General features: G+C 47.4%; 1 protein-coding gene across 1 annotated transcript in view; it reads left to right on the top strand.

Moving 5' to 3' along the window:
- CPSF3 (cleavage and polyadenylation specific factor 3) overlaps positions 1–23,082 on the top strand; it is a 307,899-nt gene that overhangs the window by 96,667 nt on the left and 188,150 nt on the right. The window contains exon 10 of the mRNA XM_085610727.1: positions 2,803–2,949. Coding sequence (XP_085466853.1) covers positions 2,803–2,949 — 147 coding nt within the window. The remainder of the gene's footprint in view (positions 1–2,802; positions 2,950–23,082) is intronic.

The raw sequence follows: 23,082 nt of genomic DNA, 5'->3' as shown, positions 1-23,082 counted from the left end.
GGAACGGGGAGATTCTCACCTTTCCAACGACACCTCTCCTGAGTTTCTACGTGCTCACGGGGCTGAGATAGCCCCCTGAGCACGTAGAAACTGAAACTGAATTGAGCCTCACTGAAATGACATCTGCGCGACGTGCGCGCCGATCGTCATTTCTGGGAAACCAGGGGGGGGGGCTCGGGAGCTGGGGAAGCTCTTCCCCAGGTCCCGAGGCTATTTTAGCTTAAAGGGAATCCCTCTGGTGCCCGCACCAGAGGGATTTCCCACACGATGTTTCATGACGAGCTGGACTCGTCATGAGCACACAACCACTGTGTGCCATGACGAGTCCAGCTTGTCATGAGCATCGTAGGGGTTAACATTGGCTTTGTGGTTTGCTGGGTTTCTATTTGCTGGCTTTGTTTTGGGCTGTCCAGAGCGAGTTTGTCCCTCACAAGAAGCAACACCTTTTTACACCAACTCCCCTTGCATTTTTCCACAAGGGCTTTATTTCTGTAAACAGGCCTATAAATCTTGTTCTTATCTTGTCACATTTGCTGTGCTTTCAAAGACAGAGGTCAAATGTCAGGCTGTGTCTTCTGAAAGAGCTTGGTGTTAACTTTTTCCCTCTGGCTTCAAAATGAGAGGATTTATGTGACAATCCTGCTGGATAAAGTGGGTAGGAAAGGTTTTTTTCTTTCTAGCTCACAACAACATTTAAATGAACTATGCAAGTATTTCAGAATTGGTAACACACAAATGAAGCACATTTTCTGTTAATTCTGAAGGGTTTTGGAAACAAATACTTTAATTTGATCAAAACAATTCGATACACTATTTTTAAATACACACTGAGGGGTTGAGGCATTAAAGTCCCGCACTTGTCAACAACAGTATCTGGCAAAGTATGATAAGCTGCTAGTGGTTCAATAAACCTGAAGTAGAGCCCCTCTATACTCCAAAAGGTAACCAACATTTCCAAATAACTTGTATCGTTGATGGTTCAGCACTCAAAATTTGACAATTATATAAAATTGATACATTTGTATTTAAACGTGTTTTTATTTTTTTTACCTTCCGCAGCATGACTACCCACAACGATTACATATTATGCATGTAACCAGTATATATCAAATGGGCTTCTTTTATTCAAAGATTCTTTAAAAAATCATCACGCTAACACAGTAGCCATAGTAGCTGTATCAAATGCGTTTAATCCTACAAGGACTACTTCAGGGCTCTGATTTTGTTTATGAACAACGTAGGTCCTTCGTAGTATTATGTACAAATGATCAGGAATTTTGACATCCAGTAAAAGTATTCAAATTGGAGTGCATGTGCTTCTCCATGCCAAATGTGCATGGCGTCGGTTTCGCTGGAAGACCTCCCACCGAAACAGATGCCATGCACATATTAATAATTACATAATAATACTGTGGAGGACCTATGTTCATAAACAAATCCGACCCCTGAAGAAGTCCTTGTAGGACGAGACGCGTTGGCTACGGCTACTGTCTGTTAGCGTGATGATTTTTTTTAAGGAAGAAAACTAATACAGAATCTCGTACCACTCCACTGTATGTCACTCTATGTACCACTCCACTCTATGGCACTCTAATCTGTACCACTCCACTCTGCACCACTGCACTCTACTATGCATCACTTTAATCTACACAACTGCTTTCTACGATGCTGCATTGTACGCTGCAGAATTCTATTACACTGCACTCGACACAACGGCACTGTATGCTTCACCACTCCGCTCTACTTCACTCTACTCCGTGCCAGTTCACTCTACGCCACTCTGCTCTGCAAAATTGCATTCTGTGCCACACTACTGCATTCTATGCCAATGCACTGTATAACTCTCTGTATCCCTCTACTCTGCATCACTTTACACCCCTGTACTCTACTATGCAACTCTCTAATTTACGCCGCTGCTTTCTAAAATGCTACATTGTACGCTGCTGAATTCAATTACGCTGCACCTCTGCACTCTAGGTCAATACGCTCTACCCTGCGCCAATCTACCCTGCGCCGCTCTACCTTGCGCCGATCTACCCTGTGCCGCTCTAGTCTACTCCTCTCCTCTGCACGCCGCTCCAGTCTATGCTGCTCCAGGGTACTACTACGCTCTAATGCACGCCGCTCCAGTCTACTATACCGCTCCAATGCATGCCGCTCCAGTCTACTACGCCTCTCCAATTCACGCCGCTCCAGTCTACTACGCCACTCCAGTCTACTATGCCGCTCCAGTGCACGACCCTCCAGTCTACTATGCCGCTCCAGTGCACGACCCTCCAGTCTACTATGCCGCTCCAGTGCACGACCCTCCAGTCTACTATGCCGCTCCATTGCACAACCCTCCAGTCAACTATGCCGCTCCATTGCACGACCCTCCAGTCTACTATGCAGCACCATATGTTGTCTCCACAACGCTTCTTGCTAGATGGAGGGTGAGCACATTGTAAGTGTCTCTTTAATTTTTCGGAGACCAACAAAATGTTAGAGTTTCAAGATTGATGAAAATGTGTCCACACCTATTTTGTATTGCAATTTAATGGTGTAATTTGATTCATTTGATTTTATATTATTATTATATTATGGTAGTAGTAGACAGGAGCTTTGAGGAAGTGTGTTCCACTTGTAACACTTTGGGGAATTTTTCAGTTGGGATGCCTTGTAAGAGACATTTCAGAAACCTAATGTTCATGGAGCTCTTTTTGAAATCTCAAAATATACACTTTTTCATGTTCCACCTGCTCCTTCTACTTCAGACAGCCTGTTAAACTTATGTTATTTTGTTGTTTTGGTCCTGTTTTGTAGCACATCATGTCTGAACCAGAGGAGATTGCCACTATGTCTGGACAGAAGCTGCCACTCAAGATGTCTGTAGATTACATCTCATTCTCTGCTCACACAGATTACCAACAAACCAGCGAGTTCATCCGTGCATTGAAGCCACCACATGTGGTTAGTGCCTGTATACAGTTAATGACTATATGACCAAGCTGACCCATAGTCTGTGTCTTGCAACTGCCATGTAATTGTTTATCAATTTAAGTTAAAGGATCATTCCACAGTTCATTTTTTTTATATAATTTGGTTTCTGTGTGATGAGGGTTAACAAAAAAAGATAAGGGGACTACTAACCATTCTCTCCACCACAATCTCTTGCATCAAAAATAGGTAATCATACGACATTAAGATGTATTAATTTTACTTTTGTTTTCTTGACCTATTTTTTTTGTGCTTAATTGACTAACATTTTCTTTGCAAGTGCCTAGATAACCTACGTCTTGGTTTGCACTGAACAACACTCCAAAATACCTTTTTTGTAATTGGGTCTCGTTTACCAGACAGCGTAAGATGCTTGGTTGCGAAAGACCTATTTGTGGAATTAGTGGGTTTACAATCCGTTCATTGCTTATCATTGGTTAGCTTTATTGTCCCTCATTTTCTTGCTTCTTATTTGATGGCTTGCCTTCCTCTTTCTGTTTGGCCCTCTGCTGGACCATATCCTCTTTACCATCCTTTTAATTGGCTGAATTGTTTTCTTCATTAGTCACCTTTCCTGTACTACTTTTGAGGTTGTGCCTGTCAGACTGCACAAACTGTGTGGTTGCAAAGGACCTGTTGTGCTACTTACCAAGAACTTAGAGTTTTACAAGCCTTCCTATTGCAAACCATTGGTTCGCTTAATTGTGATTCTCATTTTCTTGCTGCTTCTTCAATGGCTTTTTTTGTGTCCTCTTGCATACCCGCTTTCATTTCTCTCTGATTGGTTGTCCTCTGTTCTTCCACTTCTCACTTTTTGTGAACTACTGTTTTCTTTTATTTAAGAACTCCATGAGTTCTGCAGCTCCCTCACTTAAGAGCTTCTCGCTTGCACCCTGCCACATACCCTCCTTGTAGCTGTTTCCTTTGTGTTGCAAACTTTTGTGTGTTTCACCCCTACCAAACTGCCTGCCTGCCTCCCCTGTGCTTGGTGTTACTTTCTTTGTGTGCTTCTCCCCTGATCCTGTATTGCTGTCCCTCTTGTGCTGCTTTTTCCCCCGCCCACTCCCCAATGCTTCCCCCACCCGCTCTAACGTTGCCAAATCCAAACAAGCTTTATTCGACATATTTAGTCATACAAGCACATACAAAACAAAGCTACAAAATTTCTTAAAACACCAACTTAGATGTGATACAAAGCCTGAATGGGGGGATAAAAAAGATCACCTTAGAATTATTTTGTAAAAAATGTAAAACCCGTTAAAAGCTCCTTTAATAATATTTTAGATTAAAAAGAATTCAGTTTACAGATGACAGAGCGTAATTGATTAGGACAGGCACTTAATTCAACCCAATATCTACTGCCTTAGCTAGATTGGGTGCAGTTATACACTGTCTCTTTTAACCTTATATTGGACAGAGGGGACGTGATCTTATTGCCCATGACCACCCCAGATATTTTGCTATCGCTATGACAATCGGTGTTGTGTCTGTTCGTAGAATTCTTTCTACTTCATTAGACCTGTGTATGTGTATGTGTACATGTATGTGTATATATATATGTATATATATATATATATATATGCAAAAAACAAGGTAGTCCCAATTGAGCAGCACTCGAGGAGACGACGGAGGTTACCAGCCTCAGTTACAGGTATGGGCAAAGTTCATGCAGCAGGTTGGTTGAAAGCAGCCTTGCGCGATGCCTGACGCGTTTCGCTGATTAGCTTTCTCAAAGGCTTTTGGCGGAAGGTAAACGTGCTGCGGTGCGCCTACTCCCTCATATGTTGACCCACAATGACACGCCCCTAGATGGGGCAGCTGCAATCAGACTGTGCTGTAGGCATTATGGGGGATGTAGTGCGATTTATTTTCACCTTTAAAATAGAGATGCACTTAATAACTGCTCAGGATAAAGTCCTCAGTGAACCCCCGCTACAGTGACCTGTCCTTAATCCTGCGCCGCTCCTCCGTATTAAGGTCAGTGTATCCGACCTCACGGCCCCCTTTGATCTGGGGTGGTGCTTCCTCGACGGCCGGGCCGCCGTCTTTAGATGCCTACAGCACAGTCTGATTGCAGCTGCCCCATCTAGGGGCGTGTCATTGTGGGTCAACATATGAGGGAGTAGGCGCACCGCAGCACGTTTACCTTCCGCCAAAAGCCTTTGAGAAAGCTAATCAGCGAAACGCGTCAGGCATCGCGCAAGGCTGCTTTCAACCAACCTGCTGCATGAACTTTGCTCATACCTGTAACTGAGGCTGGTAACCTCCGTCGTCTCTTCGAGTGCTGCTCAATTGGGACTACCTTGTTTTTTGCATCTAAAGACGGCGGCCCGGCCGTCGAGGAAGCACCACCCCAGATCAAAGGGGGCCGTGAGGTCGGATACACTGACCTTAATACGGAGGAGCGGCGCAGGATTAAGGACAGGTCACTGTAGCGGGCGTTCACTGAGGACTTTATCCTGAGCAGTTATTAAGTGCATCTCTATTTTAAAGGTGAAAATAAATCGCACTACATCCCCCATAATGCCTACAGCACAGTCTGATTGCAGCTGCCCCATCTAGGGGCGTGTCATTGTGGGTCAACATATGAGGGAGTAGGCGCACCGCAGCACGTTTACCTTCCGCCAAAAGCCTTTGAGAAAGCTAATCAGCGAAACGCGTCAGGCATCGCGCAAGGCTGCTTTCAACCAACCTGCTGCATGAACTTTGCCCATACCTGTAACTGAGGCTGGTAACCTCCGTCGTCTCTTCGAGTGCTGCTCAATTGGGACTACCTTGTTTTTTGCATCTAAAGACGGCGGCCCGGCCGTCGAGGAAGCACCACCCCAGATCAAAGGGGGCCGTGAGGTCGGATACACTGACCTTAATACGGAGGAGCGGCGCAGGATTAAGGACAGGTCACTGTAGCGGGGGTTCACTGAGGACTTTATCCTGAGCAGTTATTAAGTGCATCTCTATTTTAAAGGTGAAAATAAATCGCACTACATCCCCCATAATGCCTACAGCACAGTCTGATTGCAGCTGCCCCATCTAGGGGCGTGTCATTGTGGGTCAACATATGAGGGAGTAGGCGCACCGCAGCACGTTTACCTTCCGCCAAAAGCCTTTGAGAAAGCTAATCAGCGAAACGCGTCAGGCATCGCGCAAGGCTGCTTTCAACCAACCTGCTGCATGAACTTTGCCCATACCTGTAACTGAGGCTGGTAACCTCCGTCGTCTCTTCGAGTGCTGCTCAATTGGGACTACCTTGTTTTTTGCATCTAAAGACGGCGGCCCGGCCGTCGAGGAAGCACCACCCCAGATCAAAGGGGGCCGCGAGGTCGGATACACTGACCTTAATACGGAGGAGCGGCGCAGGATTAAGGACAGGTCACTGTAGCGGGGGTTCACTGAGGACTTTATCCTGAGCAGTTATTGAGTGCATCTCTATTTTAAAGGTGAAAATAAATCGCACTACATCCCCCATAATGCCTACAGCACAGTCTGATTGCAGCTGCCCCATCTAGGGGCGTGTCATTGTGGGTCAACATATGAGGGAGTAGGCGCACCGCAGCACGTTTACCTTCCGCCAAAAGCCTTTGAGAAAGCTAATCAGCGAAACGCGTCAGGCATCGCGCAAGGCTGCTTTCAACCAACCTGCTGCATGAACTTTGCCCATACCTGTAACTGAGGCTGGTAACCTCCGTCGTCTCTTCGAGTGCTGCTCAATTGGGACACCAGCCTGCTGCACTCGTGAATGGGTGCACGTCAGACTAGGGTGTTCCCGCCTGTATATTCCGCTCCCAGTTCCATCAGGTAATCGTACCTGTAACAGAAGACAGCACTCATGGCGGAGAGTTCCGAAAAGTTTTATTCACAAACTTGGGCACACCAGACGCGTTTCGGCACTTAGCCTCTGTCAATTGTTGCACGAAAACGCCACGGCCGCCATTGCTTTTCATCTATACAAATTCATTACTGGTTTCCGGGACATGAACATTGAAAAAGGACAATTACTTAAGGCAGGCATTTTTCACTACTCGAAGTTCCGCCATTTTTAAATAACAGATGTTGAACTATAATGCATGCAGTCTGATACACCAATTTATACAGAAACGTGTTCACCAAAAAGCCGAAGATATGCAAGCCTATGTGAACCGATCCAAATACAATTGTATTATAAAACCCTTAGATGGGTTTAAGCTGCATTGCCTGCAACCACATATGGTTCTTAAAGCCCTGAATGGACCAATTCCAAATACATTATCCGGAAACACTTATATTAACCATTAAATACCATTTCAATCATTAAAGTTCAGCACAAAAATGTCAACATTTTCTGGATATTACATTTCAAAACAATGCAATTCGAAAATAAAAAGAGAATTCATCAAAATAAACAGTACTTCAAATACGTATACACAGACTTCATACCAGACCGGTTTAACCCAGATGTACAGCAAGTTCCTCACTGCTATTAAGACCCAAAGGGCTCTTACTCTGCAGGCCTATAATACAGCGTGATTCGATCCGTCTGAGTTTCTGTATACGGTCTCCTCCCCTCGGATTAACTGGTACATGGTCCAGACAAAAATATTGTAATCAAAATAAAGTTTATGCTGTTCCTTATGAAGAAGAAGTGATAGTCACAGAAGACAATGGTCCCATAGATCCCAAAGTGAGGGAATATTAAATGGGAATCCATAATTTGGATAATAATGCCCTCAAACACCTTTGCAGGTGTCATGCTTCATCATCTGGGCTGCTCCACGTCGGGTCGGCGGTGCAATACCCGACGGGCTCCCTAAAATTAGGGGCTCTTTGGCGGAGATCTTTTTATCCAATGCCGTATGGTGAAGTGCGGGTGTGGGGCCAATGTTGTGTAGATATGGTGAATTAAAATAGAGCTGGGAGTGCCGAGATAAATAAGTATTTTATTCTGGTGGTCTCCTACTCTAGTTAAAAGTAAAGAGCAAGGTACTAGATTGAGTATAATGTCTCATGTAGTGTATCCTTGGTCTGTAAAGTGTAGGTCAACATGTTTCTCACTGTTGGACAAATATCCATGCGATTCTTCAGGACCAGAAAGGAAAAATATAATAACTATCTACACATGTGGTATTACTCACAGTAGTGGTGCTTAAAAAATGTCTGGATCTACCTATTCAGGGAGACAAAAGAATGTATGGGCTTTTTTCAGAATAGTAGATAATACATCAGCATCCTTGACGTAGTCTCAAAGTGACTCTGGCGTCTAATATTTAGCACACGTCTAGTGAACATAATCACATATAAAGAACAAAACGTTAAAATAAACAACCTAGGTGGTGGATCTCCACAGTGAGCTAATGTGATTCTATGCCCCTGTAGGATACCATAGTGTAGCAACAGAAATAGTTTGGGTACTCACCCTATTCAGTATAATCCCCAGGCATCAACAGTACCCGGTGGAGTGAGCATAACAAGTTGCTCCTACAATGTTAGGACTAAACAGAGAAACAGTTATGCAAATAGCTGTATTCAAATAACATATTGGAAAGACCTGGCTAGTCTAGAACAGTAAATTATCCAAAGTACAGGAGAAAATCCTGTATTCTGGCGAGACCCGTGTAGTCAGTTCTTATTGTTTGGAAGGTATGAGGGGAAAGTCGGACGTAATTTGTATAGTAACAAATAAGCGTATTCAATGACCTGCTAAACGCTCTTCAGAACTCTATGTCCAAAATCACTATAAGCGAATCACTGAATATTGAGTTCCTTGTGTCCGGGAGCCCGTCGTTTTAAGGATTAAAAGGGGAGTGATCGATGGAGTGCGCTTTCTCCAAAAAGTGGACACACATTTTAGTATTGTTTCTTCTGCATCGGAAATTACTACGATGTTCTGAAATGCGCACTTTAATGGGGCGGGTGGTCATACCCACATAATAAAGGTCACAGGGGCAAATCGTAAATAAATACAATTAGCTGTGTTGCAGTTTGTATGGGTTCTCATTTCCCAAGTGAATGTCTCGTTTAATGTAATAGTTGTGTACAGAGGTAAAGGCACAAGCTGCACAATTGCCACAAGGGTAATGACCAACAACAGCTGGAAGTTGCCACAAGGTCCCCTGTCTGTTAGTGACTTTTTGCTTGGGTCTGGTGTTAATAAGTATATCTTTTAAATTCCTTAACCGCTTGAATGCAAAGCGCGGTGGCTCCAAAGGTAAGGACCCAGTATTCAATATACTCCAATGTTTTCTTAACACCTTGGTAAGTCTATTTGAAATAGGTGTAAAGGTTGTGACGCAAGTGAGTGTCTCCTGTGGAACCATCTCTTTGTCTCTGGGTTCCAGAAGAGCTGCTCTGTTGTTGTTACGCGCTCGCTTTCTAGCAAGTGCGATGCTTCTTGGTGGGTAATCTCTTGCTAGACCTGTCAGCCCTTTGGGTGGTCCCTCCTCATTATTATTTATTTTGTCCCACTTCTGCCTCAAACCTTGTTATAATTTTTCCTTTTTGGGAACCACCAGACTTTTTAGTGTTGATGCAGGGTCAGGGAGCCATTTTCCCTACCCCTGGATCTTCTGTCTGAGGGCCTGAGACACAAAATGGTGGCCACCCATTGTCACCTGTGACATCACCAGAACCCACTGGAGGTTTCTAGAAACTTCTGTAACATTCTAGAACCCTGTGACAGAGGGAGGCAGTTTAGAATGTTGGGAGGCCATCTCAGAGTGGCAGTTGGCAACTGACTGGAGAGGAGAGAGGACTGAGATAGAAGGAGGTCGGAGTAAGGCAGCAGGGGTGGAAACCAGTGCTTGGAGTGGGGTCCAGAAACCCACCCTTGATGCTAGTCCCTACTGACCAAGCCCAGCCTAAAGCCCTGTGTGGGACCAAGACCAGAAGAACCATCTTCAGGAACTGAACATTTGAAACCGGCCTTAAAGAGGAAGAACAGCAAGTTCCTGACCTGTTCAGTGGTGTCCTCCTGGAGTCCTGACGTCGAGAAGCCTGGAGACCTGGGGCCTGAGGTAGAGAAGCGGCGCTGACAGAAAGCAGACGTCGTACCCGGAGCCGCCAGAGGTCGATTGAGGGCGCCGACGGAGGTCGTGGAGAGGCGCCGGAGGTCGAGTGGAGATTCACCCGAGGTCGAGGTGAGGGCGCCGACGGAGGTCGTGGAGAGGCGCCGGAGGTCGTGTGGAGATTCACCCGAGGTCGAGGTGAGGGCGCCGACGGAGGTCGTGGAGAGGCGCCGGAGGTCGAGGAGAGGCGCCGGAGGTCGAGTGGAGATTCACCCGAGGTCGAGGTGAGGCGTCGACGGGGGAGTGAAGTCCGCCCACCGGAGACGCCGGAAACTGAGGTGAAGCGCGCAGGAGGTCGGGAGTGGAGATCGCACTCCGGAGACACCCGGAAGCGGGGAGGTCGTGTCCCTGCGACGCCGGAAGGCGACATCGAGACGAGGCCGCCCAGCGACATCGAGACGAGGCCGCCCAGCGACATCGAGACGAGGCCGCCCAGCGACATCGAGACGAGGCCGCCCAGCGACATCGAGACGAGGCCGCCCAGCGACATCGAGACGAGGCCGCCCAGCGACATCGAGACGAGGCCGCCCAGCGACATCGAGTCGAGGCCGCCCAGCGACATCGAGACGAGGCAGCCCAGCGACATCGAGCCGGAGCCGCCTCACGACATCGACACGGCGCCGAGCGGAGCCGATCATCGTGAAAAGGGCAGTAAGTGGTAGAGGGGGCGTCTGAGGCCCCGTGGAGCCCTAAAAGACCATTCTAGGGGCTAGAGGGGTGTTAGAACCAGCCTGGGAGTGCCAGGGGTAAACTGAGACTGGTGCAGTGACATCTTTGAGGGGCTGTGTAGTTTGGAGGGCCAGATCTTTAGGTTACCCTTGTTCTGCCCCAGCCTTGATCAATCTAGGTGGGACACCCCCATGCCATCCAAGTGTCCTTAAGTTGTGAATGGGCAAAGTAAGACCAAGTGACCTCATGAAAATGATTTGAACTGTAACTGTCATTGATTGGTTTACCTTATTTATTGAAGGTGCTTTATTTATTGTCATCCACTAATTTATTCCTGCACTGTATTTATTGTCTGACTGTATTTATTTGCCATCTGAATTTATTGCACATCTATTTATTCCTTGCTTAATGATGACCTGAACCTATTTATTGAAATTCCAAAGTAATATTATTTATTTGACCTGCTCTTTTGAAGGAAAATCCCATTGTATTGTATTTATGTTATGAAACCTGCAACTAAGAGAAAATAAGATAAAGACATATATATATTTTCAACTTGACTTGCATAATTTTTACGGTGTAGTTTCGTTTTTGGAACGGATGAACGCATGGTTATTGTGAGGGTGTGACGTACGCTTAACACGGTGCCTGACCCCCAACCGCTCGAGCCAAGCTACCATTGTGCTGGGAACCTGGTGATTGCTAACCCGGTTGCCCGGTTTCCAACATAAAGTTGGTGTTCAGTGGTGGGATAGAGCTGTGCTTGCGTCTACTCGACAATAACTTTGGGTAGTCCATAGGCCTACACCGGGAGTTTTCTCCAAGCGGACTTCCTAATTTTGAGTTTTGTTTTTTCCAAATTTACTTCTGGTGGTGGGAGGAGGTATTACAAAAGGTACCCCCCTGCATAGCTTCTGTAAGCAACTGTCTTCTATCCTGAGTGGGAAAAATGGAGTTTGTGTTGGAGGATGTGGAAACTTACACTGTGGCCCAACTCAGAGTTTTGTGAGAGAGAGGGGGTGTATTGTCCCCCAGGTGCAAAGAAGGGTGAGCTCCAAACCAGCTTGAGGGCTTGGGGGGAGGCACGACGAGAAAGTAAGGCTGAACAGGAGGACAGGGATGGAGAGACTGACCACGAGGGGGCTGGTTTGTACCAACCTGAGGTGGGGAACCTAGTAGAGGGGCCCAGAACACTTTCAAGGAAGGGCAGCAGTGTCTCTAGTGGCAGCTTATCAGAAGCAGTATTAACTGACCGGAGGGAGAAAAGACGGCTCACATGGGAATTGGCGAAGCTGGAGAAGGAAAAGGAGGAACAGAGGATGGCTCACGAGTTGAGGCTCAAGGAGATAGATCTCCAGATCCTACGGGTCGGGGCACACACTGTTCCTAATGGTGGCAGCGAAGAAAGAGAAATCACCAGGGAACCCAAACCCTATTTGCCAAAAGACAAAGTAGCTAGCTATAGTGCGGGAGATGATATCGCCAAGTGGCTAGCAGCCTATGAGGTCTTGTTAAGAGCCCATGGGGTTCCAGAGAAATATTGGGGAGGGGGATTGTATAAATACATGCCTTCAGCTGGCAGGGATACATTATTGGCCCTAGAGCAGGATGAGCAGACCCACTACCCCACCATGAAAGTGGCGCTCGTGAGGAAGTTTGGACTAACACCCGAGAAGTACAGACAGAAGTTCCGGGGTAGTCACAAACTGGGCACACAGAATTGGGTGGATTTCCTGGACTATGCAAAGAAGGCATTAGAGGGTTGGATACAGGGCAGTGAGGTGAGGGACTACAAGGGGTTGTTTGATTTGATGTTGAAGGAACACCTGCTTGAAAAATGTTTCCCTGACCTGCGTCAACACCTGGTGGATAGCAAGCTGACCAATCCCCGGAAGCTTGCTGAGGAGGCGGACATTTGGGCTAGTACCCGGGTGTCCACGAGGGGGACTGGAGGGGACTCTCAAAAGACCGGACAGGGCGCCCCCCAGAAGAAAGAGGGAGGGGAAAAGAAAACGGAGTTCTCTAAAGGCCCCCAAAATAGTTTCCAAGGAAAGGGAACGGGATTCACCCCTAGGGCTAACCCACCCAGAAACCCTAATCCTGGCCAGAGTCAGCAGCCAAGGGTTGTCCATTGCTACGAGTGCGGTGGTGTCGGACACTATAAGGGAGATGTGAAGTGCCCGAAAAGACCACCCCCTCCCATCGGAGGAAAGGCCCCCGGAGTAGCTAGTGTAGTGCTCGGGGAGGAGATGCCTTTAGATAAGGGAAGGGAGTGGGCGGGTGTCACTTTAGTGTCCCTGGGAGAATGGGAGATGGTTCCTAAGATCCAGGTGCCCGCAAATACCACAAAGTATGGGCAGTGGGTCACCATCAACGGCCAAAGAGGGGAGGCTCTGAGAGACACAGGAGCCAGTATGACTATGGTACGTAGTCAACTGGTGTCTCCAGAGCAGGTGATTCCCAATGTACTCCACCCTGCCGCGATGGCTGACGGCAGAATGGGTCACTATCCGGTGGCCGAGGTTCCATTTGAATGGGAAGGGGTTGCAGGTTTACTTCGAGTTGCCGTAAGCCCTGCCGTGCAGTCGATTGTCTGCTGGAGAATGACATGGAGCATAATGCTTGGAAGGAGGTGGAATACCGGACTCCTGCTGAGATGCTGGGTACACCTGACTGGGCCTGTGCCAGCACAGGGTCTGCGACTACCCGGAGGGGGAGTTCGTTTAGGCGGGAGCCTGGAACAAAGGCACCGCCGGCTGCCGACCAAGGGAAGAACCGAGGGCAGGAGGAGCCTGCCTCGGAATCCGCGCCCCGTGTGACGTATAGGCCACCGGAGGTGGTGGACCAGGAGTCCGCGGAGGGGGATGTTACCGAACTGGAGAACCTACCCATCCCGGCCGAGTGGCACGTGGAGGGAGGGCCGACCAGGGAGAAATTCTGCAAGGGCCAGAAGGAGTGTCCTACCCTTGAGGGACTGAGGCGACAGGCCGAAGCCCAGGCAGCAGGGAACGTTGAGGGGAACTACAATATTTACTGGGAGGATGGCCTCCTCTACAGTGAACCCAAGGCACCCATGCACGGATCGTCACGGGCCTTGGTAGTCCCTCAACGTTATCGAGCCTTCCTCCTGGAATTGGCTCATGAGATCCCCTTGGCAGGACACCTGGGGCAAGACAAGACCTTTGCCTGGCTTGTCCCACACTTTTATTGGCCTCAAATGAAAGTGTCGTCCGACACCTATTGCCGGACGCGTGTGTCTTGTCAAGCCAGTGGGAAAACAGGGGTGAAGCTGAAAGCTCCCCTGGAACCACTTCCTGTCGTTAGCACCCCCTTTGAAAGGGTGGGCATCGACATTGTGGGTCCGTTAGATCCGCCTACTACAGCTGGTCACAGGTTTATCCTGGTTCTGGTGGATCATGCCACACGGTACCCAGAGGCTATACCTCTGAGGACCATTACTGCACCTGTTGTGGCTAGGGCCCTGATGGGAATCTTTACCCGAGTGGGTTTTCCCAAGGAAGTTGTGTCCGACAGGGGGACCAACTTCATGTCAGCATATATGCGGGCGATGTGGAAGGAGTGTGGAGTGACCTACCGGTTCACCACTCCTTACCACCCCCAGACCAATGGTCTGGTGGAGAGGTTCAATAAAACCTTGAAAGGCATGATCAGAAGTCTGCCTGAAAGCCTGCGGAGGAAATGGGACGTCCTCCTACCCTGTCTATTGTTTTCTTACAGGGAAGTGCCACAGAAGGGAGTGGGCTTCAGCCCCTTCGAGCTTCTGTATGGGCACCCTGTGCGTGGACCTCTCAGCCTGGTGAGAGACGGATGGGAAAGAACTCCCAGAAAGCTTCCCCAGGATGTGGTGAGCTACATGCTGGCCTTCCGGAGCCAAATGGCTAAGTTGTGGAAGCAAGCTTCTGACAACTTGGAAGCCAGCCAAGCAGTGATGAAGGCGTGGTATGACCACAATGCTCACCCGGTGGAGTTGGAGCCTGGCCAGAAGGTGTGGGTGATCGAACCAGGAGAGCTTAGCGCCCTCCAGGATCGCTGGTCAGGACCCTTTGAGGTGTTGGAGAAAAGGGTAAGGCTACCTACTTGGTGGATCTGAAGACCCCTCGCCAGCCCCTACGGGTGCTGCATGCCAACCGCCTCAAACCCCACCATGAGAGGCCCGAAGTCATATTGCTGATGGTGACTGACGGAGCAGAGGACGTGGAAAGCGAGCCTCTCCCCGACTTATTTGCGTCTCAAGAGAAGGATGGGTTGGTGGAGGGAGTGATTCTCTCCCCGTCCCTAACTCCTGAACAGCAGGAGGACTGCCGCCAGGTCCTGGGGCAGTACTCTTCGTTGTTCTCCATTGTTCCGGGTAGGACTCACCTGTGCGTCCATGACGTGGACACACGAGACAGCCCACCTGTGAAGTCAAAGATCTACCGGATGACAGACAAGGTGAAGGCCAGCATTCACAGTGAAGTCACCAAGATGCTGGAGCTAGGAGTGATTGAACCTTCCAGCAGCCCCTGGTCCAGTCCGGTGGTATTAGTACCAAAAGCTGCACCACCGGGAGCCCAACCGGAACTGAGGTTCTGTGTGGACTACCGGGGACTGAACTCAGTAACTAAGACTGATGCTAATCCGATTCCAAGGGCGGATGAACTGATTGACCGGCTGGGAGCTGCCCAATATCTGAGTACCTTTGACCTTACTTCTGGGTACTGGCAGATCTCTGACTGATGGAGCTAAGGAAAGGTCAGCCTTCTCCACGCCCAAAGGCCACTACCAGTTCTGTGTGATGCCCTTTGGGCTCAAGAACGCACCTGCCACGTTTCAGCGTCTGGTGAACCAGATCCTTACTGGAATGGAGAGTTTCTCTGCTGCTTATCTGGACGACATTGCCGTCTTCAGTAACAGCTGGGAGGATCACTTGCGTCACCTGCAAGCTGTTCTCCAGGCCTTGAAACACGCTGGTTTAACGATCAAGGCCAGTAAATGCCAGATCAGGCAGGGGTCGATAGTGTACCTTGGACACTTGGTGGGTAGGGGAGCGGTGCAACTCCTCCAGGCGAAAATCGAGGCTATCATGGCCTGGGAACCCCCCAAGACTCAGACTGAGGTCCGAGCTTTTCTGGGCCTCACCGGATATTACCGCCGCTTCGTGAAGGGGTATGGTACCATTGTGGCCCCCCTCACGGAGCTCACGTCCAAGAAGCAACCTCGACGGGTAGTCTGGACGGAGGCTTGTCAGCAGGCCTTTGTGAAACTGAAGCAAGCCATGTGCAAGGCCCCGGTCTTAAAGGCCCCAGACTTTTCCAAGGAGTTCATTGTCCAGACGGATGCATCGGAACATGGCATTGGGGCAGTGTTATCGCAACTCAATGAAGAGGGTCTGGATCAACCCGTGGTCTTCCTATCCCGGAGACTACTTCCCAGGGAACAGAAGTGGAGTGCAATAGAGCGTGAAGCCTTTGCAGTGGTATGGGCTCTGAAGAAGTTGCGGCCATACCTGTTTGGCTCGCACTTCCTAGTTCAGACTGACCACAGACCCCTTCGGTGGCTGATGCAGATGAAGGGGGAGAATCCCAAGTTGCTAAGGTGGTCTATCTCCCTACAGGGAATGGACTTTCAGGTGGAACATCGGCCTGGAGTGGACCACGCCAATGCAGACGGTCTCTCAAGGTATTTCCGCCTTAGTGATGAGAACTCCCAAGGGGTTGGGTAGCTCTCCCCACTTTCAGCTGGGGGGGGACGCGTGTTAGACCTGTCAGCCCTTTGGGTGGTCCCTCCTCATTATTATTTATTTTGTCCCACTTCTGCCTCAAACCTTGGTATACTTTTTCCTTTTTGGGAACCACCAGACTTTTTAGTGTTGATGCAGGGTCAGGGAGCCATTTTCCCTACCCCTGGAACTTCTGTCTGAGGGCCTGAGACACAAAATGGTGGCCACCCATTGTCACCTGTGACATCACCAGAACCCACTGGAGGTTTTTAGAACCTTCTGTAACATTCTAGAACCCTGTGACAGAGGGAGGCAGTTTAGAATGTTGGGAGGCCATCTCAGAGTGGCATTTGGCAACTGACTGGAGAGGAGAGAGGACAGAGATAGAAGGAGGTCGGAGTAAGGCAGCAGGGGTGGAAACCAGTGCTTGGAGTGGGGTCCAGAAACCCACCCTTGATGCTAGTCCCTACTGACCAAGCCCAGCCTAAAGCCCTGTGTGGGACCAAGACCAGAAGAACCATCTTAAGGAACTGAACATTTGAAACAGGCCTTCAAGAGGAAGAACAGCAAGTTCCTGACCTGTTCAGTGGTGTCCTCCTGGAGTCCTGACGTCGAGAAGCCTGGAGACCTGGGGCCTGAGGTAGAGAAGCGGCGCTGACAGAAAGCAGACGTCGTACCCGGAGCCGCCAGAGGTCGAGTGAGGGTGCCGACTGAGGTCGTGGAGAGGTGCCGGAGGTCGAGTGGAGATTCACCCGAGGTCGAGGTGAGGGCGCCGACGGAGGTCGTGGAGAGGCGCCGGAGGTCGTGTGGAGATTCACCCGAGGTCGAGGTGAGGGCGCCTACGGATGTCGTGGAGAGGCGCCGGAGGTCGAGTGGAGATTCACCCGAGGTCGAGGTGAGGCGTCGACGGGGGAGTGAAGTCCGCCCACCGGAGACGCTGGAAACTGAAGTGAAGCGCACCGGAGGTCGGGAGTGGAGATCGCACTCCGGAGACACCCGGAAGCGGGGAGGTCGTGTCCCTGCGACGCCGGAAGGCGACATCGAGACGAGGCCGCCCAGCGACATCGAGTCGAGACCGCCCAGCGACATCGAGACGAGGCCGCCCAGCGACATCGAGCCGGAGCCGCCTCACGACATCGACACGGCGCCGAGCGGAGCCGATCATCGTGAAAAGGGCAGTAAGTGGTAGAGGGGGCGTCTGAGGCCCCGTGGAGCCCTAAAAGACCATTCTAGGGGCTAGAGGGGTGTTAGAACCAGCCTGGGAGTGCCAGGGGTAAACTGAGACTGGTGCAGTGACATCTGTGAGGGGCTGTGTAGTTTGGAGGGCCAGATTTTTAGGTTACCCTTGTTCTGCCTCAGCTTAGGCCCCAGCCTTGATCAATCTAGGTGGGACACCCCCATGCCATCCAAGTGTCCTTAAGTTGTGAATGCGCAAAGTAAGACCAAGTGACCTCATGAAAATGATTTGAACTGTAACTGTCATTGATTGGTTTACCTTATTTATTGAAGGTGCTTTATTTATTGTCATCCACTAATTTATTCCTGCACTGTATTTATTGTCTGACTGTATTTATTTGCCATCTGAATTTATTGCACATCTATTTATTCCTTGCTTAATGATGACCTGAACCTATTTATTGAAATTCCAAAGTAATATTATTTATTTGACCTGCTCTTTTGAAGGAAAATCCCATTGTATTGTATTTATGTTATGAAACCTGCAACTAAGAGAAAATAAGATAAAGACATATATATATTTTCAACTTGACTTGCATAATTTTTACGGTGTAGTGTCGTTTTTGGAACGGATGAACGCATGGTTATTGTGAGGGTGTGACGTACGCTTAACACGGTGCCTGACCCCCAACCGCTCGAGCCAAGCTACCATTGTGCTGGGAACCTGGTGAGTGCTAACCCGGTTGCCCGGTTTCCAACACATCCCCTCTCCCAAGCTACACCCAGGGACACGTGATACACTCTAGTGATTAAAAACGAAGGAGGGACTGACTACATCACCTCCCGGACTCGGTGGACAGGGCAGGTCGACTGATGTGCATAACGAGTATTAACTGTGAGTAAAACCGACAGACGTACTACTTTGTTTGTGTAACTACTCTTGATACCTATCTGATTCCGCCCGCACTCGGCACTGCAATATTGGCCGTGTGTTTTTTACTTTGTAAATCCCTAACTTGATAAGCCAGATACTTTTCCGTTTCCGCCCACACTCGGCACTTTAAATTGGCTGTGTGTGTGTGTTTTTTACTTTGTTATTCCCACACTAGATTAGCCATGCAAATGTAACCGACGGGGTTGTCGATTATCGATCACTCCCCTTTTAATCCTTAAAACGACGGGCTCCCGGACACAAGGAACTCAATATTCAGTGATTCGCTTATAGTGATTTTGGACATAGAGTTCTGAAGAGCGTTTAGCAGGTCATTGAATACGCTTATTTGTTACTATACAAATTACGTCCGACTTTCCCCTCATACCTTCCAAACAATAAGAACTGACTACACGGGTCTCGCCAGAATACAGGAGTTTCTCCTGTACTTTGAATAATTTACTGTTCTAGACTAGCCAGGTCTTTCCAATATGTTATTTGAATACAGCTATTTGCATAACTGTTTCTCTGTTTAGTCCTAACATTGTAGGAGTAACTTGTTATGCTCACTCCACCGGGTACTGTTGATGCCTGGGGATTATACTGAATAGGGTGAGTACCCAAACTATTTCTGTTGCTACACTATGGTATCCTACAGGGGCATAGAATCACATTAGCTCACTGTGGAGATCCACCACCTAGGTTGTTTATTTTAACGTTTTGTTCTTTATATGTGATTATGTTCACTAGACGTGTGCTAAATATTAGACGCCAGAGTCACTTTGAGACTACGTCTAGGATGCTGATGTATTCTCTACTATTCTGAAAAAAGCCCATACATTCTTTTGTCTCCCTGAATAGGTAGATCCAGACATTTTTTTTTTTTTTTTCAACACAGTACAATACATCAAAGATCCAGACATTTTTTAAGCACCACTACTGTGAGTAATACCACATGTGTAGATAGTTATATTTTTCCTTTCTGGTCCTGAAGAATCGCATGGATATTTGTCCAACAGCGAGAAACATGTTGACCTACACTTTACAGACCAAGGATACACTACATGAGACATTATACTCAATCTAGTACCTTGCTCTTTACTTTTAACTAGAGTAGGAGACCACCAGAATAAAATACTTATTTATCTCGGCACTCCCAGCTCTATTTTAATTCACCATATCTACACAACATTGGCCCCACACCCGCACTTCACCATACGGCATTGGATAAAAAGATCTCCGCCAAAGAGCCCCTAATTTTAGGGAGCCCGTTGGGTATTGCACCGCCGACCCGACGAGGAGCAGCCCAGATGATGAAGCATGACACCTGCAAAGGTGCATTATTATCCAAATTATGGATTCCCATTTAATATTCCCTCACTTTGGAATCTATGGGACCATTGTCTTCTGTGACTCTATCACTTCTTCTTCATAAGGAACAGCATAAACTTTATTTTCATTACAACATTCGTGTGGGCCTTCCTTTATGCTGGACCTCCTGCTCTCTGGTAAGCAGCAAAAAGCCCCTTGTGTCCCCACCCTCCTCTTTTGATCTCATCACCAGACAAAAATATGAAAAGAGATCCCTATTACAGCCGTGCACTTTGTTATAATGTCTTGCTACAGGTAATGACTCATCAACATTATTTATCGCCCGCATGTGTTCCAATATGCGTATCTTAACCGGATGAATGGTGCTTCCGATAGAACTAAGCCCACACGGGCAGACCAAACAGTATATAGCATATGGGGTGGAGCAGGTAAGAAAGTTTTTTTTTTTTTTTTTTTTTTTTTTTTTTTTTTTTTTAGGAGTACCAAATCCAGGAACGTCATAAGACCGGGTCGGTTTGCTCTTTCTGCATGCTTTGCACTTACCACACGGATAAAATCCATTGAGTGCTCTTAAAGATGTTTTAATAGGTTTTACATCATGATAGCTATGTACTAAATGATCTTTCAGTGACCTGGCTTTCCTGAAAGTAACTAATGGATTGGATGGTAAGTCATCCCTTATAATGTTGTCGGTGAGTAAGATATTCCAATTTTTTCACAATATTCTCTTCAATTGGTTGGCATTATCAGAAAAAGTGGTAACCATCCTTAAAGTCCCGCTATCGGATTTTTTGATGATCTTGTCCGATAGCAATACACCTCTCGAGACGAGATTGTGACAGAATTGCTTCGCTATAGCCTCTCACTCTAAAGCGTTGCATGCTGGATTGAGCTGCCTTCTGAAACTCCAAGTCACTGGTGTTGTTCCTCTTAAGTCTTAACAGCTCTCCATAGGGGATACTGTCTTAAGTTTTTTTCGGATGACTGCTGGTAGCAAACAGGGTCGAATTGCCCGCAGTTATTTTCCTGAAGAGTCTATTACATATGTGCCCTCCTGCTATATAGACTGTGAGGTCCAAATAATTTACCTCCAAAGTGCTTACTGCCCCTGTAAATCTCAAGTTGACATCATTACAATTCAGGATCTCAATGTACGACCTGGCCAGTTCAGGGGGGCCATCGAACACAATGAAAAGATCATCGCTGTACCGATGTCACGCTCTTATTCTAGTATTCCAAGTGTGATCAGTACTGGCCCAGGCCACCAGCTCCTCCCACCAGGCCACGAAAAGATTCGCTTAACTGGGGGCGAAGCAGGTGCCCATCGCTGTCCCAGACATTTGTTTAAATAGCTGATTCTGAAACAGGAATATGTTATGAGTCCGACAGAAATTTACAAATTCAAGTAACATGCGGCTATGCTCATAATGCTTCAAGGGCCGGGATGCTAGGAAAAATTGTATAACTTTCAACCTGTCCGTGTGTACACTACAGGTGTAAAGACTGGTGATGTCAAGTACCATCAGACAGAATCCCTCCTTCCATTCAGTTTTGTCAATATATGTAAGAAAATCTTTTGTGTCTTTTAAATAAGATTTCAACTTAATTACATGTTGAGAAAGAAAAAAATCAATATACATTGACAAATGTTCCGTTAAGCTGCCTTGTGAGGCAACAATCGGTCTTCCAGGGGGGTTCGAAATGTCTTTGTGTACCTTAGGCAGGTAATAAAAAGTAGGAATAGTCTGATTCAAACATCTCAAAAATAAATGTTCTTCTGAATCTAACATATTTTTCTTGTACCAGCAAGAGATTAATGAATGATAGTCCGTGACACTCTGGTTGTAGGTCTTTTCATTAGTCTTGATATAACAGACAGTGTCATTAAGTTGTCGATATGCCTCTCTTTCATATTGATCTTGGGTGAGCAGGACAATGTTCCCTCCTTTATCGGAGGGTTTACAAATCAAAGAAGTATCCTGGCACAATTTATTCTTGTCAATTGTTGATTTTTGGAAAAGTTTCCAGAACGGGCAGCAAGAGGAAGACTAGGCGGGGGCCAAAAAAAACGAAGGCTCGCCACCCGTGACTCGCAGCAAGAAGTTCTTCAACAAAAGGAACTAGAAGAGGATGATAATCTAACTATAATTAATCTAACACCCAAAGTACTGACTAAATAGGAGGAATCTATTTTAAAACTTGGTCTTTCATTCTGTCCACAGAAGAACATGGAATTCACCCAGGCCAGGATAGATTTGTTTAAGTTTACTCGTAAGCTGAAATTACACACATTTTTCAAGATGAAACCATCTCCTATTAAATCAAAACCATCGGGATCTGCTGGAACGAAGATGGATGTTCTAACTGGTAAAGATATTGAAGCTTTAAAAACTATAGAAAGCTTGAGAACTGAGGCCACTGAAATTGAAGATCAGAATATGGGAGCTACCCAAATAGTGGCACAATTGGAAATCCAACATAGTGGAGGTTTGAGTCCATTTAAACCAGCATCTGTATTTTTTCCACAAATGGCCACTGATGCCATTGATACTTTCTCTGAAGCAGTAATGAAGGACTTGACACGTTTTCGGAATGATAACAAATACAACAGGAAAATAAGATTAATCTGGATTCTGGAGACTTGCCTCTGCCACCCTTTTTTTACGAGGAATTCAGACTGATCAGAAAACAGCAACTAGAGGGAGGCAGAGGCAAGCCTTTAAACAAATGTCTGGGACAGCAATGGGCGCCTGCTTCGCCCCCAGTTACGCAAATCTTTTCATGGGCTGGTGGGAGGAGCAGGTGGCCTGGGCCAGTACTAATCACACTTGGAATACTAGAATAAGAGCGTGGCTTCGGTACATCAGTGATCTTTTCATTGTGTTCGATGGCCCCCCTGAACTGGCCAGGTCGTACATTGAGATACTGAATTGTAATGTCAACTTGAGATTTACAGGGGAAGTAAGCACTTTGAAGGTCAATTATTTGGACCTCACAGTCGATATATCAGGAGGGCACATATGTACTAAACTCTTCAGGAAAATAACTGCAGGCAATTCGACCCTGTTTGCTACCAGCAGTCATCCGAAAAAACTTATCGACACTATCCCCTATGGAGAGCTGTTAAGACTTAGAGGAACAACACTAGTGACTTGGACTTTCAGACGGCAGCTCAATCCAGCATGCAACGCTTTAGAGAGGCTATAGCGAAGCAATTCTGTCACAATCTGCGTTTTTTTTTT

The sequence above is a fragment of the Triturus cristatus genome, chromosome 6 (assembly GCF_964204655.1).
Source record: "Triturus cristatus chromosome 6, aTriCri1.1, whole genome shotgun sequence".
Taxonomy (NCBI): domain Eukaryota; kingdom Metazoa; phylum Chordata; class Amphibia; order Caudata; family Salamandridae; genus Triturus; species Triturus cristatus.
The sequence above is the reverse complement of the archived record's forward strand: the minus strand, read 5'-3'. Positions and strand labels throughout refer to the sequence as shown.